General features: G+C 40.0%; 1 protein-coding gene across 1 annotated transcript in view; it reads right to left on the bottom strand.

The window, feature by feature from the left end:
• Nucleotides 1-1,507: 1,507 nt before the first annotated feature.
• rp1l1b (rp1 like 1b) overlaps nt 1,508-17,392 on the bottom strand; it is a 19,295-nt gene continuing 3,410 nt past the window's right edge. The window contains exons 3-4 of the mRNA XM_084953901.1: nt 15,004-15,169; nt 1,508-14,813 (exon numbers count right to left, since the gene is read on the bottom strand). Coding sequence (XP_084810027.1) covers nt 2,827-14,813; nt 15,004-15,169 — 12,153 coding nt within the window. The 3' untranslated portion in view covers nt 1,508-2,826. The remainder of the gene's footprint in view (nt 14,814-15,003; nt 15,170-17,392) is intronic.

Here is a 17,392-nt window from a genome sequence, read left to right as displayed (position 1 = left end):
TGCATCCATGGTTTTGTATGAGTGTATGTTGCACCCACACATCCATAAAATGAAGTTCCATTTTCAATTTTTGCATACTGAGTTATTTCCCAAAGGGTCACCATAGCTGATTGATATGCATGACTTGGCAAAGATTCAACACTGAATGTCCTTACTGATGCAGTCATCCCATTTATTTGGGCTTGCAACCAGCACTAGTAGTAGTTAGCTTGAGTGGGGTAGTATCTGAGATCTTTTGCATGCAAGATGAATGTGTTAACCACTACACCACAGAAGCCCTCGTGTCTGTGCAAAGATAGAGGGAAAAAAAGCAAACAAACTGCACTCCACATAACTGCACTTATGAGTTAAAGTGTTGCTTTGTAGAGCAAGGAACTCTTGCACACAGATGGCACGTGCACCTGGAATGACTTAAGAGAGTACAAGCTATATTCTTATTTCAATTAGCTAGACGGAAAAGAGTGCTGCAAGTGACAGCAATGATGTGCATCGCATGACTGCAGGAGACTGCAAATGGAAACACAGAGAGAGGTACATCCATCCGCTCTGTTTATCAGCTATTGCCAGTTACCAAAAGTTTATTCTGTTCATCTGGCTGTAGCGTTTTCAGTGGGAGAAAAGTTTCGTCACTCATCCAAGTGACTTCTTCAATCTCAGCTGCTGCAAGTTTCCCCAATCTTAACATAGAGCCATTCCCCAACTCTCTGTGAATGGTACTCATGGCCATTGATCAGTGGGCTTTGATTAGTGGTTGTTGATGAATGGTCATGAGAATTTGCATAATTATGATTAAGGAACTGACCTCCTAGCCCATTGTTCCTTCAGTGGGCTGGTTTCAGTCATTGTGCAAATGTACTATATAGGGCTGGATCAAGTGACCATGTAACCCTTAGTTACTCAGCAGTAGGCATAGACTGCTGGGGCTTCCCATGATACACAGAGTGTTTCTTGTTCACTCACCTTTTTCACTCTCACTACTTTGCATTTAATCATTAGTTATTATTAATCTCTGGCTCTCCTTTACAGCGTGTTTTCTGTCCTGTTTTTCCCCTCAACTAATCACAGCAGATGGCTGCCCCTCCCTGAGCCTGGTCCTGCTAGAGGTCAGGCTCTAGCAGGACCTGTTAAAAGGGCGTTTTTCCTTCCCACTGTCACCAAATGTTTGCTGATAGGGAGTTATCGGATTGTTGTGGTTCTGCATTAGAAATAGTCTTAACCTTACAATATAAAGTGCCTTGAGATGACTGTTTTTGTGATTTTGTGCTGTGTAAATAAAATTTTATTTAATTGAATCACAGTGAATTGTGATGAATTATTAGTATAAAGTATTTCAAACTGTGCCATGCTTTATAAAAAATAGTCATAGCAAACAATGTATATAGATATATAAAAAAAAAATATTTTTTAATCTATCATAGGTAGTTCCATAGTATAGTGGTTAACACAATCACTTGGCAAGTGAAAATTTCCTGGTTCCATTCCAGCCAGACACAAATCCCCTTTGGAATGTGTCAGGAGTGACATCCACCATAAAACTCTGACAAATTAAACATGCAGCCCCACACACTGTGGTGACCCCTTGTGGTAAGGGAGTAACTGAAAGTAGTTGCGATCTATTGTAGGTAGTGTGCTTATTATGTAGTGGAGATTTTTTTTTAAGTTAAACATTTTATTTGGAAGCCTTAGTTTGTTGTGTGAAATCTCAGCTTATAAAAGAACAATAAAATTACTTTCAAGTATGTTTAATATCAATATGTGCAGTACACTGAGCAAAGGTAATTCCCTGTACCACAGAAAATCACATAGATTCTTCATATAATTACAGCTGAATCATCTAAAATACATAAGGGCAGGATGTTGTGATACATAGAACCCAGCTCTGGCTTTCATTACCATCTGCTTACACTGATGGCGATCATCTTCAAGTTTTGCTTTGTATATGCAACACTAGAGTACAAGAGTATATTACATACACAGCAGTACACCAAACACATAAATAAATATAATTCGTTTTTTCCAGGTTGCTGAGAAAACTTATTTTACAAGCTTTCTTTCCAAAAAAGTGTGGGTGCTGTATAAGACAGGTAGAATATATAATAATTGATTAGAAAAGGTTCAAAGACAAAATATATTGAACCTGAGAATTATATATTTCAAAAATCTGATAAATAAATAAAGATCTCAATTGATTTTTAAAGAACATTTTATACACAGCACCCAAACAGTTTTGGGGTTATGGAAAATTACATTTTTTTTTGCATGCTTATAGTAGAATCAAAACCTATTTGATTAAATAAGATAGATTCAAAACACCCACAGTCCTGCAGAAAATGTTAAGCAGCAAAACATGTAAAAGAACTGCAGCAATTCTGACAAAAATTGCAGTATGTGTGTGCATGTGTGACATTTGTAAGTTGTTCACAGGAACAGGACCATACTGTCAAGTTTTGGAAAGCATAGTTCATAAACAGTGCCGTGTTCTGTCTAAGGCTCAGAATTGCAGGTGATATGTAATAAAATACTCTGTGATTTAGTTTAGATATGCATTATATACATTCAAGTTTTTCATATTGTTGCATGAGCAGTTTGTGTTCTGCAGATACTAGAATTTGCTGTAGTATCTCATCTTGTGTGCTTGTCATGTTTAGTACTTGTTAAGTAGAGCCTAACAGTGCTACTTAAGATTTAGGATAATCTACATCAATCCTTTTTTCTTTTTTTTCATTTAGGAGACCTAACCTAAAATATTAAGAATACCCCTCATTTTTTTCTCCCATGTCTCACTCTCTATCAGTCACCTTCAGCTTTGGCAGAGTCCCGGTCAATTCAAAACAACTTCTTTTTCACACTCTTTGTCTCAAGGCTTTTAATGTCATCTTGGCTGTTTATTTCAGGCTCTGAATCTTCAATGTCAGCGTAAGTGCCGTCCTCAGATTCTGCGGTCTTTTTGATCAAAGTATCAAGTGGCTTTAGCGTTTCCTTAGGTACTATGTTAGCTACATCTTGATTGTCTATCTTGCTGGTAACCAAAGGAAGCTGTATGTCACCACTTTCTTCCTCTGGTTCATCTGAGTCTTCCTCTGCTTCATCTTCTCCATCAGCTGAATCTCCCTGTTTTTCACTCCAGTCTTCATTGGGTGTCTCGGTTTCCTCATCCTCCTTTTCAGAAGCATTGGAATCCTCTTCATTATTATCATGACTTCCATCTGGGATGTTAATACATTCACATTGTGTAACATCATCCTCTGGGTTGTTTTCTCTGATTTCTTCTTTGGTTTCTGATTTTTCCTCCATCTCCTCATCGTCTTCTGGTTTAAGCTCCACTACATCATTAGTATCTTCTTGACAAGTGACATCACTTTCTGGGCATCCACTCTCTGGTTTGTTGGAATTATCCTCTGATGCACTGACAGCATTCTGTCCTTCATCTTGCTCGGATTCATCTTCTGTATCATCTGTAGATTCCACCTTTCCCGTTTGAGTTTCTTCAGCCTCCTCTCCTGCAGATGTACCTTCTGCTCCAGATTCTTCCTTGCTGTCACTTTCATCAGTCTCATTCTCTCCCGCTTCAGGCTGTCCTGAGTCTTCCTCTGTGGTTTCATGCTTTTCAGTCTCGCCCTCTGTTGTTAAAGCCTCTGTGCAATCTTCACAAGTCAATTCATTTTCACCAGATTCCACCTCTTCCTTTCCAGGTTCTTCCGATTCATCTCCAGTTGTTTCACCTTCTACTAGCTTCTTACTGTTATCTTCATCATTTTCTTCTTCTTTACATTCTTCATTAGCACTGCTTTCTCCGATTTTTTCAGACGACTCTGTCTTGTCTGACTCATCACTGGTTTCATCTGCTTCCTCTGCCATTTCATCTTCGCTTGTGGCAGCAATTTCCTTTTGCTCAGCAATCTCACCCTCACTTAGTTTTTCATCCGTTCCCTTCACGTCTGACTCATCTGAACTGGTGTCTTTGTTAAATTCGTGCTCGGCATCTGTCACATCTTCTGCTGCCTCTTCCTGAGCGACCTCAACAGCAGCTTTCTTCAGCTCATCTTCACTTGTGACAGCACTCTCTTTTGCTTCAGAAACCTCATCTTCTGACTCAGATTCACTTGCACCTGCGGTGTCCACAGCCACTGCTGTGTCTGAGTCATGTTCAGTTGTTGCAGCACTGTCAGCCTCTTCTGCTGCACCATAATCTTCAGCTTCATTGTCACTTGTGGTTCCTTCCACGTTTTCATCAGCAGCGGCGCCTCTGTTAGGTTCATTCTCGGTTGAAACAGCAATCTCTGTTTCGATCACCCGCTCATCTTCGGTTGTTTCTTCAGCTGGTTCTGTGGTGTCATCCTCCTCTGTTGTCTCATCTTCATTTGTGGTGGCATCTAGGTCCTCTCCTGAATCATTTTCAGTGACAGCACCAATCTCTTCTCTATTGTCAGCATCCTCTGCTTTAACAGCTTCCTCATTGTCAGTTTCTTCCACTGCAGTTTCATCCTTTGAGTCACCTTTTCCTGCTGAAGAAATCTCTTCACTTACAGCTGTCTTGTCTTCAGCTGATGCTGCTCGATCTGGTTCTTCTGACAATTTGTTCGTGTGATTGTTTTCACCCTCAGACTCCTCTGCACTGATAGCAGGGATCTTCTCTTCATCAGTGACTGTTCCTTTTTCCACAACCTCATCTTCCTCAGATTCACGCTCACTTGTGGCCACCATGCTGCTCTCGACAGCTACATTTTCATCTTCAGCTGTGGATGCTTCGTAAGTGCCTTCCGTAAGTTCATGCTCACTTGTAGCAGCGGTCTCTCTTTCTACAAGAAACTCATCTTCAGTTGTTGCTATTTCAGATGGTTCATTTGACAGATCGTTACTTGTGACATCATTTTCCTCTTCTTCTTCATTTGTGGTGGCATTTAAATCTTCATCAGAGTCATCTTCGCTGGTAGCATCAGTCTCTTCTCCATCATCAACCTTCAGTGATTCCACAGCTTCCTCACTCTCTGATTCATGATCAGTTGAGGTTACCATAGCAGTATCTTTGTTTTCAGTTTCATCTTCAGCATTTTCATGCTTTGATTCAGCTTTTCCTGTGAGACCAGTCTCTTTTTCTGCAGCTGTCTCATCCTCAGTTGTTGCCGGGTCACCTGGTTCTTCTGTAGATTCGTCACCTGTAGCTGTGTCAGTGCTTTCGTCTGCAGACTCGTCTTCACTAACGGTAGACATTTTCTCTTCTTCAGGGAGTATTTTTTCTTCCCAGACCTCATCTTTTCCTTCTGTGGTGGCTTCTACTGCTGTATTTTCATCTTCAGTAGTAGTATCTTCAGCAGACTCCTCATCTGACTCATCTTCACTCAAACTGGCAATCTCATTTTCTGCAGTAAGTTTACCTTTACACCATGCTTCTTCTTCTTCTTTTAAAAATTCATCAACTATAGCTAAGTCTTCATTCACTGCTTCCTCCTGCATCATATGCACTCCCTTCTTTACCTTAAACCTCCCTGATTTACTTTCTTCTGGCATCGGATTTTGTTCAGCTGTTGCTCCTGCAACGTGTGTGTCTTCATCTTGAACCATGGTACCTTCAGCAACATCTTCCTCAGACTTATCTTCACTTGAGGCTTCAGTGTCTTCACTTTCAGCTTCTTCTGTTGGTCCATTTAGCGGTTCATCAGCTGTTGAGTCACTTCCATTTGCTTTCATCAGCTGGTCTTTCCGAATTCTCATTTGCATGATCATCTGCATTGATGGCAGCAATGTATTCTTTACCGTTAACCATTCCTTCTTTGCTGCTTCTTCCTCAGGTGCATGTTTAGGATCAGATGTCAGAGTAGTCTCTTCTGTTGAAGTCTCTACTGTGTCTTCCTTAGGGTCATCTTCACTCGTAACCACAATATGTTTTATTAGAGCACTCTTATTATAATATACAGCATCTTCTTGTTTTGGGAGTTCATCATTTGACCTGATAGCTTCAGCAAATTCTTCTCCATTTGTGGATACAATTTGCACAGTTTTCCCTGATTCTTTTGGTTCATGTAACAATTCATCAGCTGTGGCATCCTTTTCATTAGCCCTCATCTTCTGCATGATCAGCTGCATTGATGGCAGCATTATGTTCTTTGCTATCAACCATTCATTCTTTGCTCCTCCTTTGTCATATTCCTGTTTAGCTGTTGATGCCAAAAATGACTCTTCCACTGACATTTCTTTCTGAGTCTTATCTTCACTTGTTTTATCATCTTTTTGTTTTTGCAGTTCATCACCTATGTCATTGGCATCATTCTCCTCCTTATTTTCTTCAGCAACAGTTTTTTCAGGCATTTCTTTGGCAACATGTTCTTTTGCGTCATTCTTTTCAGAAACATCATCACGAACTGCATCTTGACTCATATCATCTTCTTCCTTTTCATCTGCTGCAAATTCAGAGATATCTTCAGGGCCTGGATGTACTTCTCGCACTTCCCTTAAAGCTTTAACAATAACTTTTTCCACAAGGGTTTCTGCCGCTTGAGTTTCATGAATATTTCCAGGGTGAGATGCACACTTGATTGCCGTGGCAGCAGGTACAGTTGTCATCGAATCTCCCTGAAGAGGTGCCCTACACGTCATTTTTTTCTTAATGCACGATTTGCATTGACAGCATTCATCGTCGTTTTCACTGCGCTGGTCACTGTAAGACGTTCCTGTTGCTGAATCATCACTTTTTTCTGCATGTGAATCAGTCGATGGTTTGAGGTTGACCTTCAGTTTCCGTCTTCTCTCTTCTGCTTGTGTCGTTGAAACACGGGATTTTGTCTCTCTTGGAGGTCTCGGTTGGCCTTTTTGGCCTTGAATTTTCCACAGTTCCCTGTCAATACTTGCTTGGATTCTTTTGTGAACCTCAGCTCTAAGTTCATTAATCATACTGTCAAGCTGCTCACTATCTCCCAGGTTCCATCGAGCTTTGAACTCATTCATCGCTTTGATATAATGAGTCATGAACTGTTTTTCAATTTTATTTAATAAGGTTAAGACCCAAGCAGGATCATCTTGTGAAATCATTTTAGCTAGCTCTTCTCTTTCTATGAGGATAAGGCTCTCAGAGTTGCTGTTCTCTGAAGAATCGGTTTCAGCTTCTGGAAGTTTTTGGCCCTCGCTGAAATTTCTTGCACTCTCGTTTGAGGAATGTGGTGTTTCGGATTGTTCTCTTGGACTATCACTGCTTGCTGGATAATCTTCCTTTTGCTCATCTTCACACATTGCTTCTGCCTTTCTTACTGATGTGCTCTGAACATCTGTATCTGTTTCAACTTCACACACTTGTTTTACCTTCTTAAACATATCCACAGTGGCGTGAGGCTCAGAAACATCACCATTCACGTCATTGCCACTCTTTACACCATCACTGCTGTTCCCGGAGCCTGTGGAGCCACTGTTGACATCCACGCCAGATGATGACGTATGATTGAAATCATCATCTGCAAAATGGTGATCATCTTTCCGTAATGCATGTTCATTTTCAGGAGGATCACAAAGCCAAAGGGACTGAAGAATACCCATGAGTTCTTGATACCTTTCATTTTTTTCATTGGCATTTTTTGGATCATGGTCTATTAGCTGCAGCTTCACAAGGCAATCCAAAAAACCTCTAGCTGAGGAGCTCAGCTTACGTCCATAAGCTGGAGAAATTTCTGGTAAACTGTTGCATCTGTCTAGCTTCGGATTTAAAAGGACTTTCATCACTTGTATGGAAGAGTTAAATACTTTTGAGGCATTGTCTGCATCAGTAGAGGCGTTATCTTCCTTTGGTGTTTCTTTGCTTGTTTCGCAGTCATTATTAGGAAGACATTTCTTTGCCTCTCCTTCTACTGGGCCTTTTGAATTCTCAGTTGGGTTGTTAACAGTATCCGCTGTGTTAATTTCTTCTGTTGTGGGGACAGTTTTTGGTCCATCACAGTTTTCATTAAATTCCTCTACGTCCTCTAATTCACCCTCTGCTGGCAGTGATTTCAGCCATTCGTTTACAACCTCAGTAGGGGATGCGTTGGGTAGGCTGGATGGGACCAGGTCAAAATCATCAACTTCGGTGCTCTTGTGCAGATATTTGCTGCTTTTGTCAGTTTTCTTGTCAGTGACACTTCCACCACTTTCCTTAGTATCCAGGTCACCGTTTATCCTGTGAGGAACATTACGTTTTGATTGACTGTGTGCTGGAGACTCACACATCTCTTTGATGATATCTGAACTAGACAGAGTTTGTGACAAGTTACTTTCATTTGACTGTGTGTGAGATATGACATGTTGTTCATTTTCTTTCTGCTGCTTTGCTCTCTGACTTGTTTCTGACATTGCTGAATGTCTTCCAGAGTTTGATTTGGCAGTAGATCGGCTCTTTTCCTTTGGCTTCATTACTTCTAAATTTAGTGGAGAAACACTGGTCCGCTCAGAAGAGACATCTGTAGTTGTGGCACTTTTCTTTCCACTGATCTCAGATGTTTTGGACTTTTTTGAAGATGATGAAGCCTTGGACTTCGTTGACATGGCTGTAGGCGCTCTGTTTTCATTTTCCCCAACGGTCACGATGGGGACATCTGATTTGCTTAATATGTCAGATTTTGTTGATTTTACTGACCTTTTTGATTTTGCTGACACAGCACTCTGTGCTCTCTCAGATATCTCTTCAGTATTCTCTTCATTAGGATGGCCAGAACTGTTTGTAGTAGTGATTTCTGGACCTTGTAATTTATTTGACTTTGATGAACTAACTGATTTGGTTGACATGGCACTGTCATCAGCTTCTTCTTCATGTCCAACCGTTTCAGTGGCGGTTGTTCCAGATATATTTGATTTTTTTGTTCTTCCTGAGGTGTTTGACTTCACTGATAAAACACTTGGACTCCTCTGTGCTGGATCTGCCTTATCAGCTACCTGCTCCAGCACTTTTGATTTCCCTGATTTTTGAGAAGTTCTTGTTTTTGCAGATACTGATGTTGCATTTGACTCGGTAGACATTGAGGTCATTTCTCTGTTCTCTGAGTCTTCTGCTGTATTTTCATCAGTGTCATTTAAACAATTTTCAGTAGATATAATGGAGGGACCAGTTGTTTCTTTCTCCACATTCGCTTCATGATTTTCTTTGCCTACAGAGGGTTTTGACTTAGCAGTTTTTGAAGAAATGTTGGATTGCAGTGATTTGGTGGATCGGGCTGATTTTGCTGACAAGGAGCTTAGAGATCTCTGTACAGTATCCAAATCATTGGCATTGTTGTATTTTGAAGATATTTCACATGTTGTCGAGCTCCTTGATGACACAGAAACATTTGATTCGTTTAATTTGGCTGACATGCTGCTTGGTGACCTCTCCTCAGTTTCTTCTTCAGCATGTTCCTCAGCAGAATTTCCAGCAAAAGCTCGAGATCCTTTTGCAGATCTCTTTGAACCACATGACTTTGCTGACATAGAACTTTGTGCTCGCTCTACATTTTCTTTGTTAGCTGATGTACAACTTGTTGTTGTCTTTGCACTTTCTTCGTCAGCACTTCCTTCAGCTGGAAATGTGCCTTTTGATTTTGTAGATCGTGTTGAGACATGCGACTTTGCAGATCCAGCTGAAATGACACTAGCTGCTCTCACTACATCTTCTGCCACATGCTCTTCAGCAGACACATCAGTGACTTCATCAACGTCTTCAGTAATATCAGAGGCATGTGACTTATCGGATCTTTCTGTAACATGGGAAATATTTGATTTGACTGACATTACACTTGGTGATCTTTCTTCAGTTTGTGATTCGTCATTATCTTCATTGGAGTTCTCACAGTTTGGTACATGAGAACATTTTGACTTTTTGGATTTTGAAGAAATATTTGACCTTATCGTATGTGTTGACAATGAGCTCGCTCTTCCCTCAGACTCTGCATCAGCAATCTCAGTGCTGTGTTCAGAAGGGATAGTAGTAGCTTTTGATTTCTTAGATTTCACAGAAACATTTGACTTGGTTGATTTTGCTGATTTCTGTGATTTACTGCTTACAGGTCTTTCAGTATGATCAGAATCATGAGATATTTCTTCTACTGGGGCAGCCAATAATTTTGACTTATTGGATTTGGCAGAAATAAAGGACTTTGCTGACATTGCACTTTCTGCTCTGTTTTGAGGTTCATCCTCATCATTTCCTTGCACTGGTGATTTATGCTCTGTAGCAACCTTTGAAGCTTTAGATTTTAGAGATATAGTAGATACATGGGATTTAGGTGTGGTGACTCTCTCTTCAGCTGGAGGCTCTGCTGAACATTTTGATATACCTGATATTTCAGAAAAATTTGAATCGGCCGAATGGAGTGACATTGAACTCACTGATCTGCTTTCAGTGTGCTCCTCTTTATTTTCCTTTTCTGCAATGCGATCACATTGAATGGCAGAAGATTTTGATTTTTTTGAAACTTCTGAAGTCTTTGACTTTGCTGATTTTGCTGAGCTGACAGACATATTGCTTGGAGACCGATCTTCATGGTCCTCCAGATCACAAATATCGTTTTCAGCTGGACAATGAAATACTTTTGACACTGAGGATTTTTCAGAAATAGCTGACTTTTCAGTTTTGGTTGACAATGCACTCGGTGCTCTTTCCTCAGTTTCATCTTTGGGGTCTCCTACATCAGCAGTATGCGCAACTGTGCCAGACTGATCTTCAGAAGCATTTGATTTGACCGATATTACAGAAGCATGCGATTGAGTGGATTTAACTGACAAAGCGCTGGGTGATCTCTCTGCAGAATTTTTAGATCTCTCAGAAACATGTGACTTAACTGACTTGACTGATAAGCTGCTTTGTGCTCTTTCTTCACTTTCATCATGGATTTTTCTGTCCTCTTTAATTGGAGCATCAACAGATCGTTTTGACTTATTTGATCTTGCAGAAATATTTGACTGGACAGACAATGAGCTCATTGCCCTCTCTTCAGTTTCACCCTTAACTTCCTCTGTATTGTCAATGCAGTCTCCTAAAAGAGTTTCAGATATATCTGATGTTCCAGATGTTGCAGAGACATTTGATTTTCTTGATCTAACTGACAGATTGCTTGGAGCTCGCTCTGTGGGTTCCTCATGATCAACTTTATTTTCTTCCATTCTTGTTGATCTACTAGATTTTCCAGAAACTGTTGATTTTTCAGTTCTCGCTGAAATTGCGCTCTGTGATCTCTCTTGAGTTTGATCTTTGCCATCTATTTCATCAGTACCACTACACAGAACTTCAGAAATATTTGATTTCACAGATTTGTTTGAAGTATGTGACCTTGCTGATTTAGCTGATAAAGCACTGGGTGATCTATCTGCAGACTTTTTAGATCTACCAGAAACATGTGACTTAAGTGATTTGGCTGATAAGCTGCTTTGTGCTCTTTGTTCCGTTTGCTCTTTGTCGTTTTCTTCATCAGCACTCTCTGACTTTTCTTTAGTTGATGCATCAGCAGACTGGTTTGACCTATTTGATCTGGCAGAAATATATGACTGCGCAGATGCTGATCTCATTGTGCCATCTTCACTCTCCCCTTCAATAATTCTTTCGTCAGAAGGGTCAACATTGTCTTCTAAGACAGCTACAGAAACATTTGATCTCTTTGATGCTGAAGAAACATTTGACTTTGCTGATCTTTCTGATCTGATCGACAGATTGCTTGGAGCTCTCTCTGTGTGTTCCCTAACTATATTATCTTCCAATATCGTTGATCTACTAGATTTTGCAGAAACTGTTGATTTTTCAGTTCTGGATGAAATTGCACTCTGTGGTCTCTCTTGAGTTTGATCTTCACCATCTATTTTATCAGTATCACTACACAGAACTTCAGAAATATTTGATTTCACAGATTTGTTTGAAGTATGTGACTTTGCTGATTTAGATGACAAAGCACTGGGTGATCTATCTGCAGACTTTTTAGATCTGTCGGAAATATGTGACTGACCTGATTTGGCTGATAGGCTACTTTGTGCTCTTTGTTCCGTTTGCTCTTTGTCATTTTCTTCATTAGAGTTCTCTGAGTTTTCGCTACCTGGAGCATTAACAGAATGATTTGTTCTGTTTGATCTGGCAGAAATGTCTGACTTAGCTGACTTGGAAGACATAGCACTCACTGCTCTCACTTCACTCTCACCTTCAACGATTCTTTCCTCGGGATGGTCAGCAAAGTCTTCCAAGCAAATTTCAGAAACCTTTGATCTTTTAGATGTTGCAGAAGCATTTGACTTTCCTGATTTTCCTGATCTGACTGACAGATTGCTTGGAGCTCTCTCTTCATTTTCCATATGAACAGATATATTTTCCTCTTCATGATCTTTTGACTTGGGAGATTTTGCAGAATTAGTTGACTTTCCAGATCTGTTTGATACTTCACTCTGTGCTCTTTCCTGAGTTTCCTCTTCGCCATATCTTTCATTGGCTTGGCAAGCACAAACTTCACAGGTTTTTGGTTTATTAGATGTGTTAGAAGCATGTGACTTTGCTGATTTAGCTGACAAAGCACTTGGTACTCGCTCTGCAGATATTTCAGAAACATGTGACTGAAGTGATTTAGCTGATAAGCAGCTTGGTGGTCTTTGTTCAGTTTCCTCTTCATCATTTGCTTCTTGAAGCATCTCAGTGCCTTCGTCTTTTGATTTAAACGATGTTGCAGAAATATCTGAAGTAATTGACAATGAGCTCACTGATTCTCCTTCAGTCTCACCTTCAATATTAGTTTCTTCAGAAGCATCACCACAGCTTTCAGGAGTAACTGCAGAAGCATTTGATTTTAAAGATTTAGCAGATGTGGTTGATGTATTGCTTGGAGGTCTTTCTTCATATTCATCATTAACTGCAGCCTGTTCTTCAGCTTCAATATTGGTGGGCACGGACATATTAGATTTGGCTGAAGTGTTTGACCCTTTTGATTTGGCTGACACATTGGACTGAACTGATTTTACTGACAAAGAACTTGGTCCCCTCTCCTCTCCCTGTTCTCCGTGTTTGGATCTGCTGGATTTTGCAGAAATACTGGACTTTACAGACTTTGCTGATTTGACTGACAGTATGCTTTGTGGTCTCTCTCCGCTTTGCTCTTCAGTATTTATATCATCTGATGAACCAACACATTCAGTTGCATCAGGAGGATCGGGCCTCTTGGATCCTTTAGATCTTGCTGATGAATTAGAGTTAGCTGACATGGCATTAGTTGCCTCCCTTGTCTCTTCTGTCTCAACGTTTAACTTTCTAGATGTTGCAGATTCATTTGACTTGACAGACCTAACTGACATTACACTTACTGTTCTTTCAGATGTTTCCTCTGCATTTCCTGTATGTGGATCTTCAGATGCGTCTGACTTTGTAGATTTTGCTGAAGTGTTTGAATTCCCAGACATGGTGCTTTGTGTTCTCAGTTCAGTTTCATTCTCAGCTGGCTTTTGAATGCTTTCTTCTGCAGATGCCTCAGGTGACTCTACAGAAGAATCTGAAGCAGCTGATGTGACACTAGGTGTCCTCGGCTGAGTTTCCTCCTTTGTTTCTTTTTCACCTGGGAAAGAAGATGCCCTCGATCCTCTGGATTTAATAGACATCTCTGACTTTGCTGAGATGGGACTTATTGGTTTTTCTTCTTCAACATCTTCCTCTGATTTATGTTGTTGAGGTTCAGACTTCACAGATTTTTCAGATTTGGAGGATTTAACAGACATGCTGCTCAGTGGTCTTTTGTGTGTTCCATTGTCATCACATGCTTGAGATCCTCCAACTGCAACATCCAAAACATCCGATTTGGATTTTGTCGAAGCATTTGAATGAACTGACATGGCACTTTTAGACCTGTTCTCCTCTTCATCCTTTGTCTCTGGGTCCTGTATTTTGGCAGACACAGTTGATCTGCAAGATACATTAGATTTTAAAGACATGGCACTTGAACAATCTCTTTGTATTCTGCCTTCCTCTTCAGCTCGGGCGTAGATTTGTCCTTTTGTATTTTCTTCAGATACTCCACAATGACAAGCGTGTGAGGGTTTAGATTTTTTTGACTTGCTAGATTGTCCTGAAGCATTGGATGTTGTATCTTGAGGACTCTGGGGTTGATTTTGCCTAGTAATGGATCTTGTTTGTTCTGATTTCTCATTTAGACAGTTATATAAAGTGGAAGATTGCACGTTGCACTTTGGTGAGCAAGCCTCACTCCCGATGGTGCAATACTCTACAGTTTCAGCTGCCTCAATAGTCTGCTTCACACAAGTCTCTGTCTCCACCACTTGTTCAGTAAGCTCTTCGCTTGATCTAGATACTACTGTCTTTCTAGAGACCACTGTATGTGAAGATGCACTTGAGCTAGATGTTTGAATGCGGCGACTTGCCCCATGTGTTCCTGGTACATTTTTCCAGATTTCATAATCCTGGCAGTGACCGCAGCAGTGAGGACAATGAGGTTCTTCTTGATGTCTCTGATAGTGCTGACTCATGAAATGGTCGTCTGGCTGAACAGCAGAGATGTTTTCAGATTCAAGATAGCTCGGAAAGTGTGGGTTATTGTTTCCTTGGTGGTAGTCACAGGTACTGCCTGTGGTCTTTCTTACTTCCGTGGACCAGTGCACTGTTTCATCATTTTGCAGTCTAAAGCGCACTTTCATCTCCATTGATAAACTGCCATCTTTATTAACACGAACACGTTTCTCTATATCATCTTCCCTCACCCCATCACCAGTGGGTGGGCAAGAGTTGACATTGTCTGGTGAATCAGTTCCATCTGGGCCTGACTTGTCAGATGACACTGACTGCCTGATAACTTTGTTTCCAGATTCCAGGTTTGGATGGATGACACTTTTCTTTGAAGGGAGTCCTTGATTTTTCGCGCAGCAGTTAAAGAAAAAAGACAAATATTTCAAATTAGACCTTTTGTTAAAGGTGTACGTTAACAAAAGTCATTTAATTTAGATGCTAGAGAACCATCCATAGCATATCTTTCAGTACTTCTACTTTGTAGTTACTACTTGTAAGAATGTAATTATCACTTTAAGAGTTTTTCCTACTCTCATGTCCGTCAGTGCAGCCACCGGAGCGTGACCTCTCACTCAGCTTTGGAAGTTTATCATCGGATGTTTTCCGAAAGTTCTCCACAATCGATGGGTGAGAAGGCTCCCGGCCGACACAGACAAGAACGCCGGGGCACTGCAGAAGACTCTGAATGCTGTCGATCTGAAACCAAATAATGAATACGTTTGTTTACAGTTTACTGTTATCTTTAAAGGAACACAGGGAAGAATGCCATCGTTAATTACAATTAATCAGCAAAAGTAAGAATTTAATGCCATCTGAAGAGTGAAATTATGAAGTTACCCTTATCAGTGTTGTCAGATTCTGACTGATCTCTACTTGCCATTGTTTTGATCCAAAACAATCTAATAGCTTCTCGCTATATACTGTAACAATCTGATCTGGCACACTAATTAGAGTCCCATATTTCAATCAGGACCAGTTAAAAGTTATACCTTTGGTTTTTGGGCTCTTTCTCACCTTCCCATCCACACAGCAAGCTTAAGGTGAAGAGCACAATGATCAACTAATTTAATTTAAATTAAATCTAATTTAGAAACAGTATAACAGTGATGAGGTGAGATGAAGGTGGGCTATAGAGCGCCTTGCATCACCTGCAGAAACTCTAGGAAGGCTAAAATCACTTAAATAGCGCTCCCTGTACAAGACCTGGCGAAAGGATACCCAGATGGGCCATGAGCTGAGCCATCAGCGGATGAGACCTGGATTTGACAGCAGCTGATGTACATATTGGGATTACATAACAACATATTTGTGAAAATGGATATCATACTAAGAATGGGAATACTGCATGTTTTTGTTTCCTAACATTATGAATACATTTTAAAATATTTCAGTGTTATTTGTTACGGTGATTTTAGTCAGGTGGGGTCTTTCTTTTATTGAGTAATGATGATAATAATAAATATCTTCACTGTGTCAGGACACTGCCACCTCTTGAACACAATGGCAGAGTTCTAAATCCCTGCCAAAGAAGGGTGTGAATCATGCAGTGAGTCAAGACAAAGCATCTATCCTAATCCCGGATGATCTCTGTGAAATGACGGTGCATTCATGCGATGATGAACTGCCATTGTGAGCAGCATCAGCGTGGCTCAGCAGTACTGGCAGCTTGCTGAGTGTGCAAAAGAGTTTGACTAAATGTCTGCGTAATTCATCTATATTAATAAAGCTCAGACACAAAGATTTAGTTAGTTTTAGGGTACCTCCAGCTATTATCAAAAATTTGATAATAAAACTGGACTTCATGCAAGCTAATTATCAGCATTAGGATGACTTGTCTCCTGCGTCAGAGATGATTAACCTGAAACAATTCATATTAATCTCAGGGTACAGAGTGTGTACTAACCTTTCAAACAAAGGCCTAGCAGGAGTAACCTTCTTGGTTAATATATGTTTGTTGTTTTTGATCCTTTTTTTCAGATTTCAGAGAATGCAATCTTTTAAGGTTTAAGGACTTATTTTGTTAAGCATTAATAAATGAATGAATTAAATCCTCTCATAGGCATGTTAAATATGTCTGTAACAGAATTAAATGACCAAAACACTCTTAGAATAATATGAATCTGTAATATTGCTCTTTCTATGTTTTTAATATTAAATACTCATGTTCTCTACTGTCAGTCATAAAATGCTGTGAAAGCATGTAGCCCCGAAGTATTGAGTGTTTTGTTGATTTTTATCTGGCTCGTGTACGGCTCGTTGTGATGACAGTGCAGTTCTGAATTTTAAAGCCACTGCTGTTAAAGGCAGATGAATGGCTTCATCTGTGGTCACACGAAGCCCAGGTGAAGATAATTAATTGCCATGGTGGAAGACACATTTCTGAGACACCTCTGGTATCAAAGTAGGGGAGTTTCAACGTTGACCTGTTTCTTCTCTCTCAAAAATAGCACTGATATGATCAAGATTAATGGGTTTTGGAGCAATCTCCACAATCTGAATGCATGGGTGAGGGAATATCCCCATTTCATTCCCTCACAGCCTCATAGTATCTTATCTGGGATTATAACTATTTGCAAAGTTGATGAAATGATGCTATTTATTTATTGACTTATTATGAATGTGCCCGTTGTACAATAAAGAGGCTTATAGAGCAATTAAACACCAGGTAAAAATAGAGCATCTTGTAGATTTGAATGTTTTTACTGAAATGCTTTGTTGGAGGATCAAAAAAATCTCCTGCAAGTGTTCGCTTCTTTTGAGATCTAATGGTTTTATAATGTTTTATTATAGGAAAATCAACGCACGGCTTTGCAGGATTCACAAGCTTTGTGTGTGGTGTGGACCAAAGAATTAGATAAAAATTAATATGGAATTTAACAATGATTTGTTTTTTTAAACTGTTTTTTTTTATCATCATTG

The sequence above is a fragment of the Perissodus microlepis genome, chromosome 15 (genome assembly GCF_051167445.1).
Source record: "Perissodus microlepis isolate ML-2025 ecotype Zambia chromosome 15, ASM5116744v1, whole genome shotgun sequence".
Classification (NCBI taxonomy): Eukaryota; Metazoa; Chordata; class Actinopteri; order Cichliformes; family Cichlidae; genus Perissodus; species Perissodus microlepis.
Note: the sequence above shows the minus strand (reverse complement) of the source record. Positions and strands in the feature narration are given on the sequence as shown.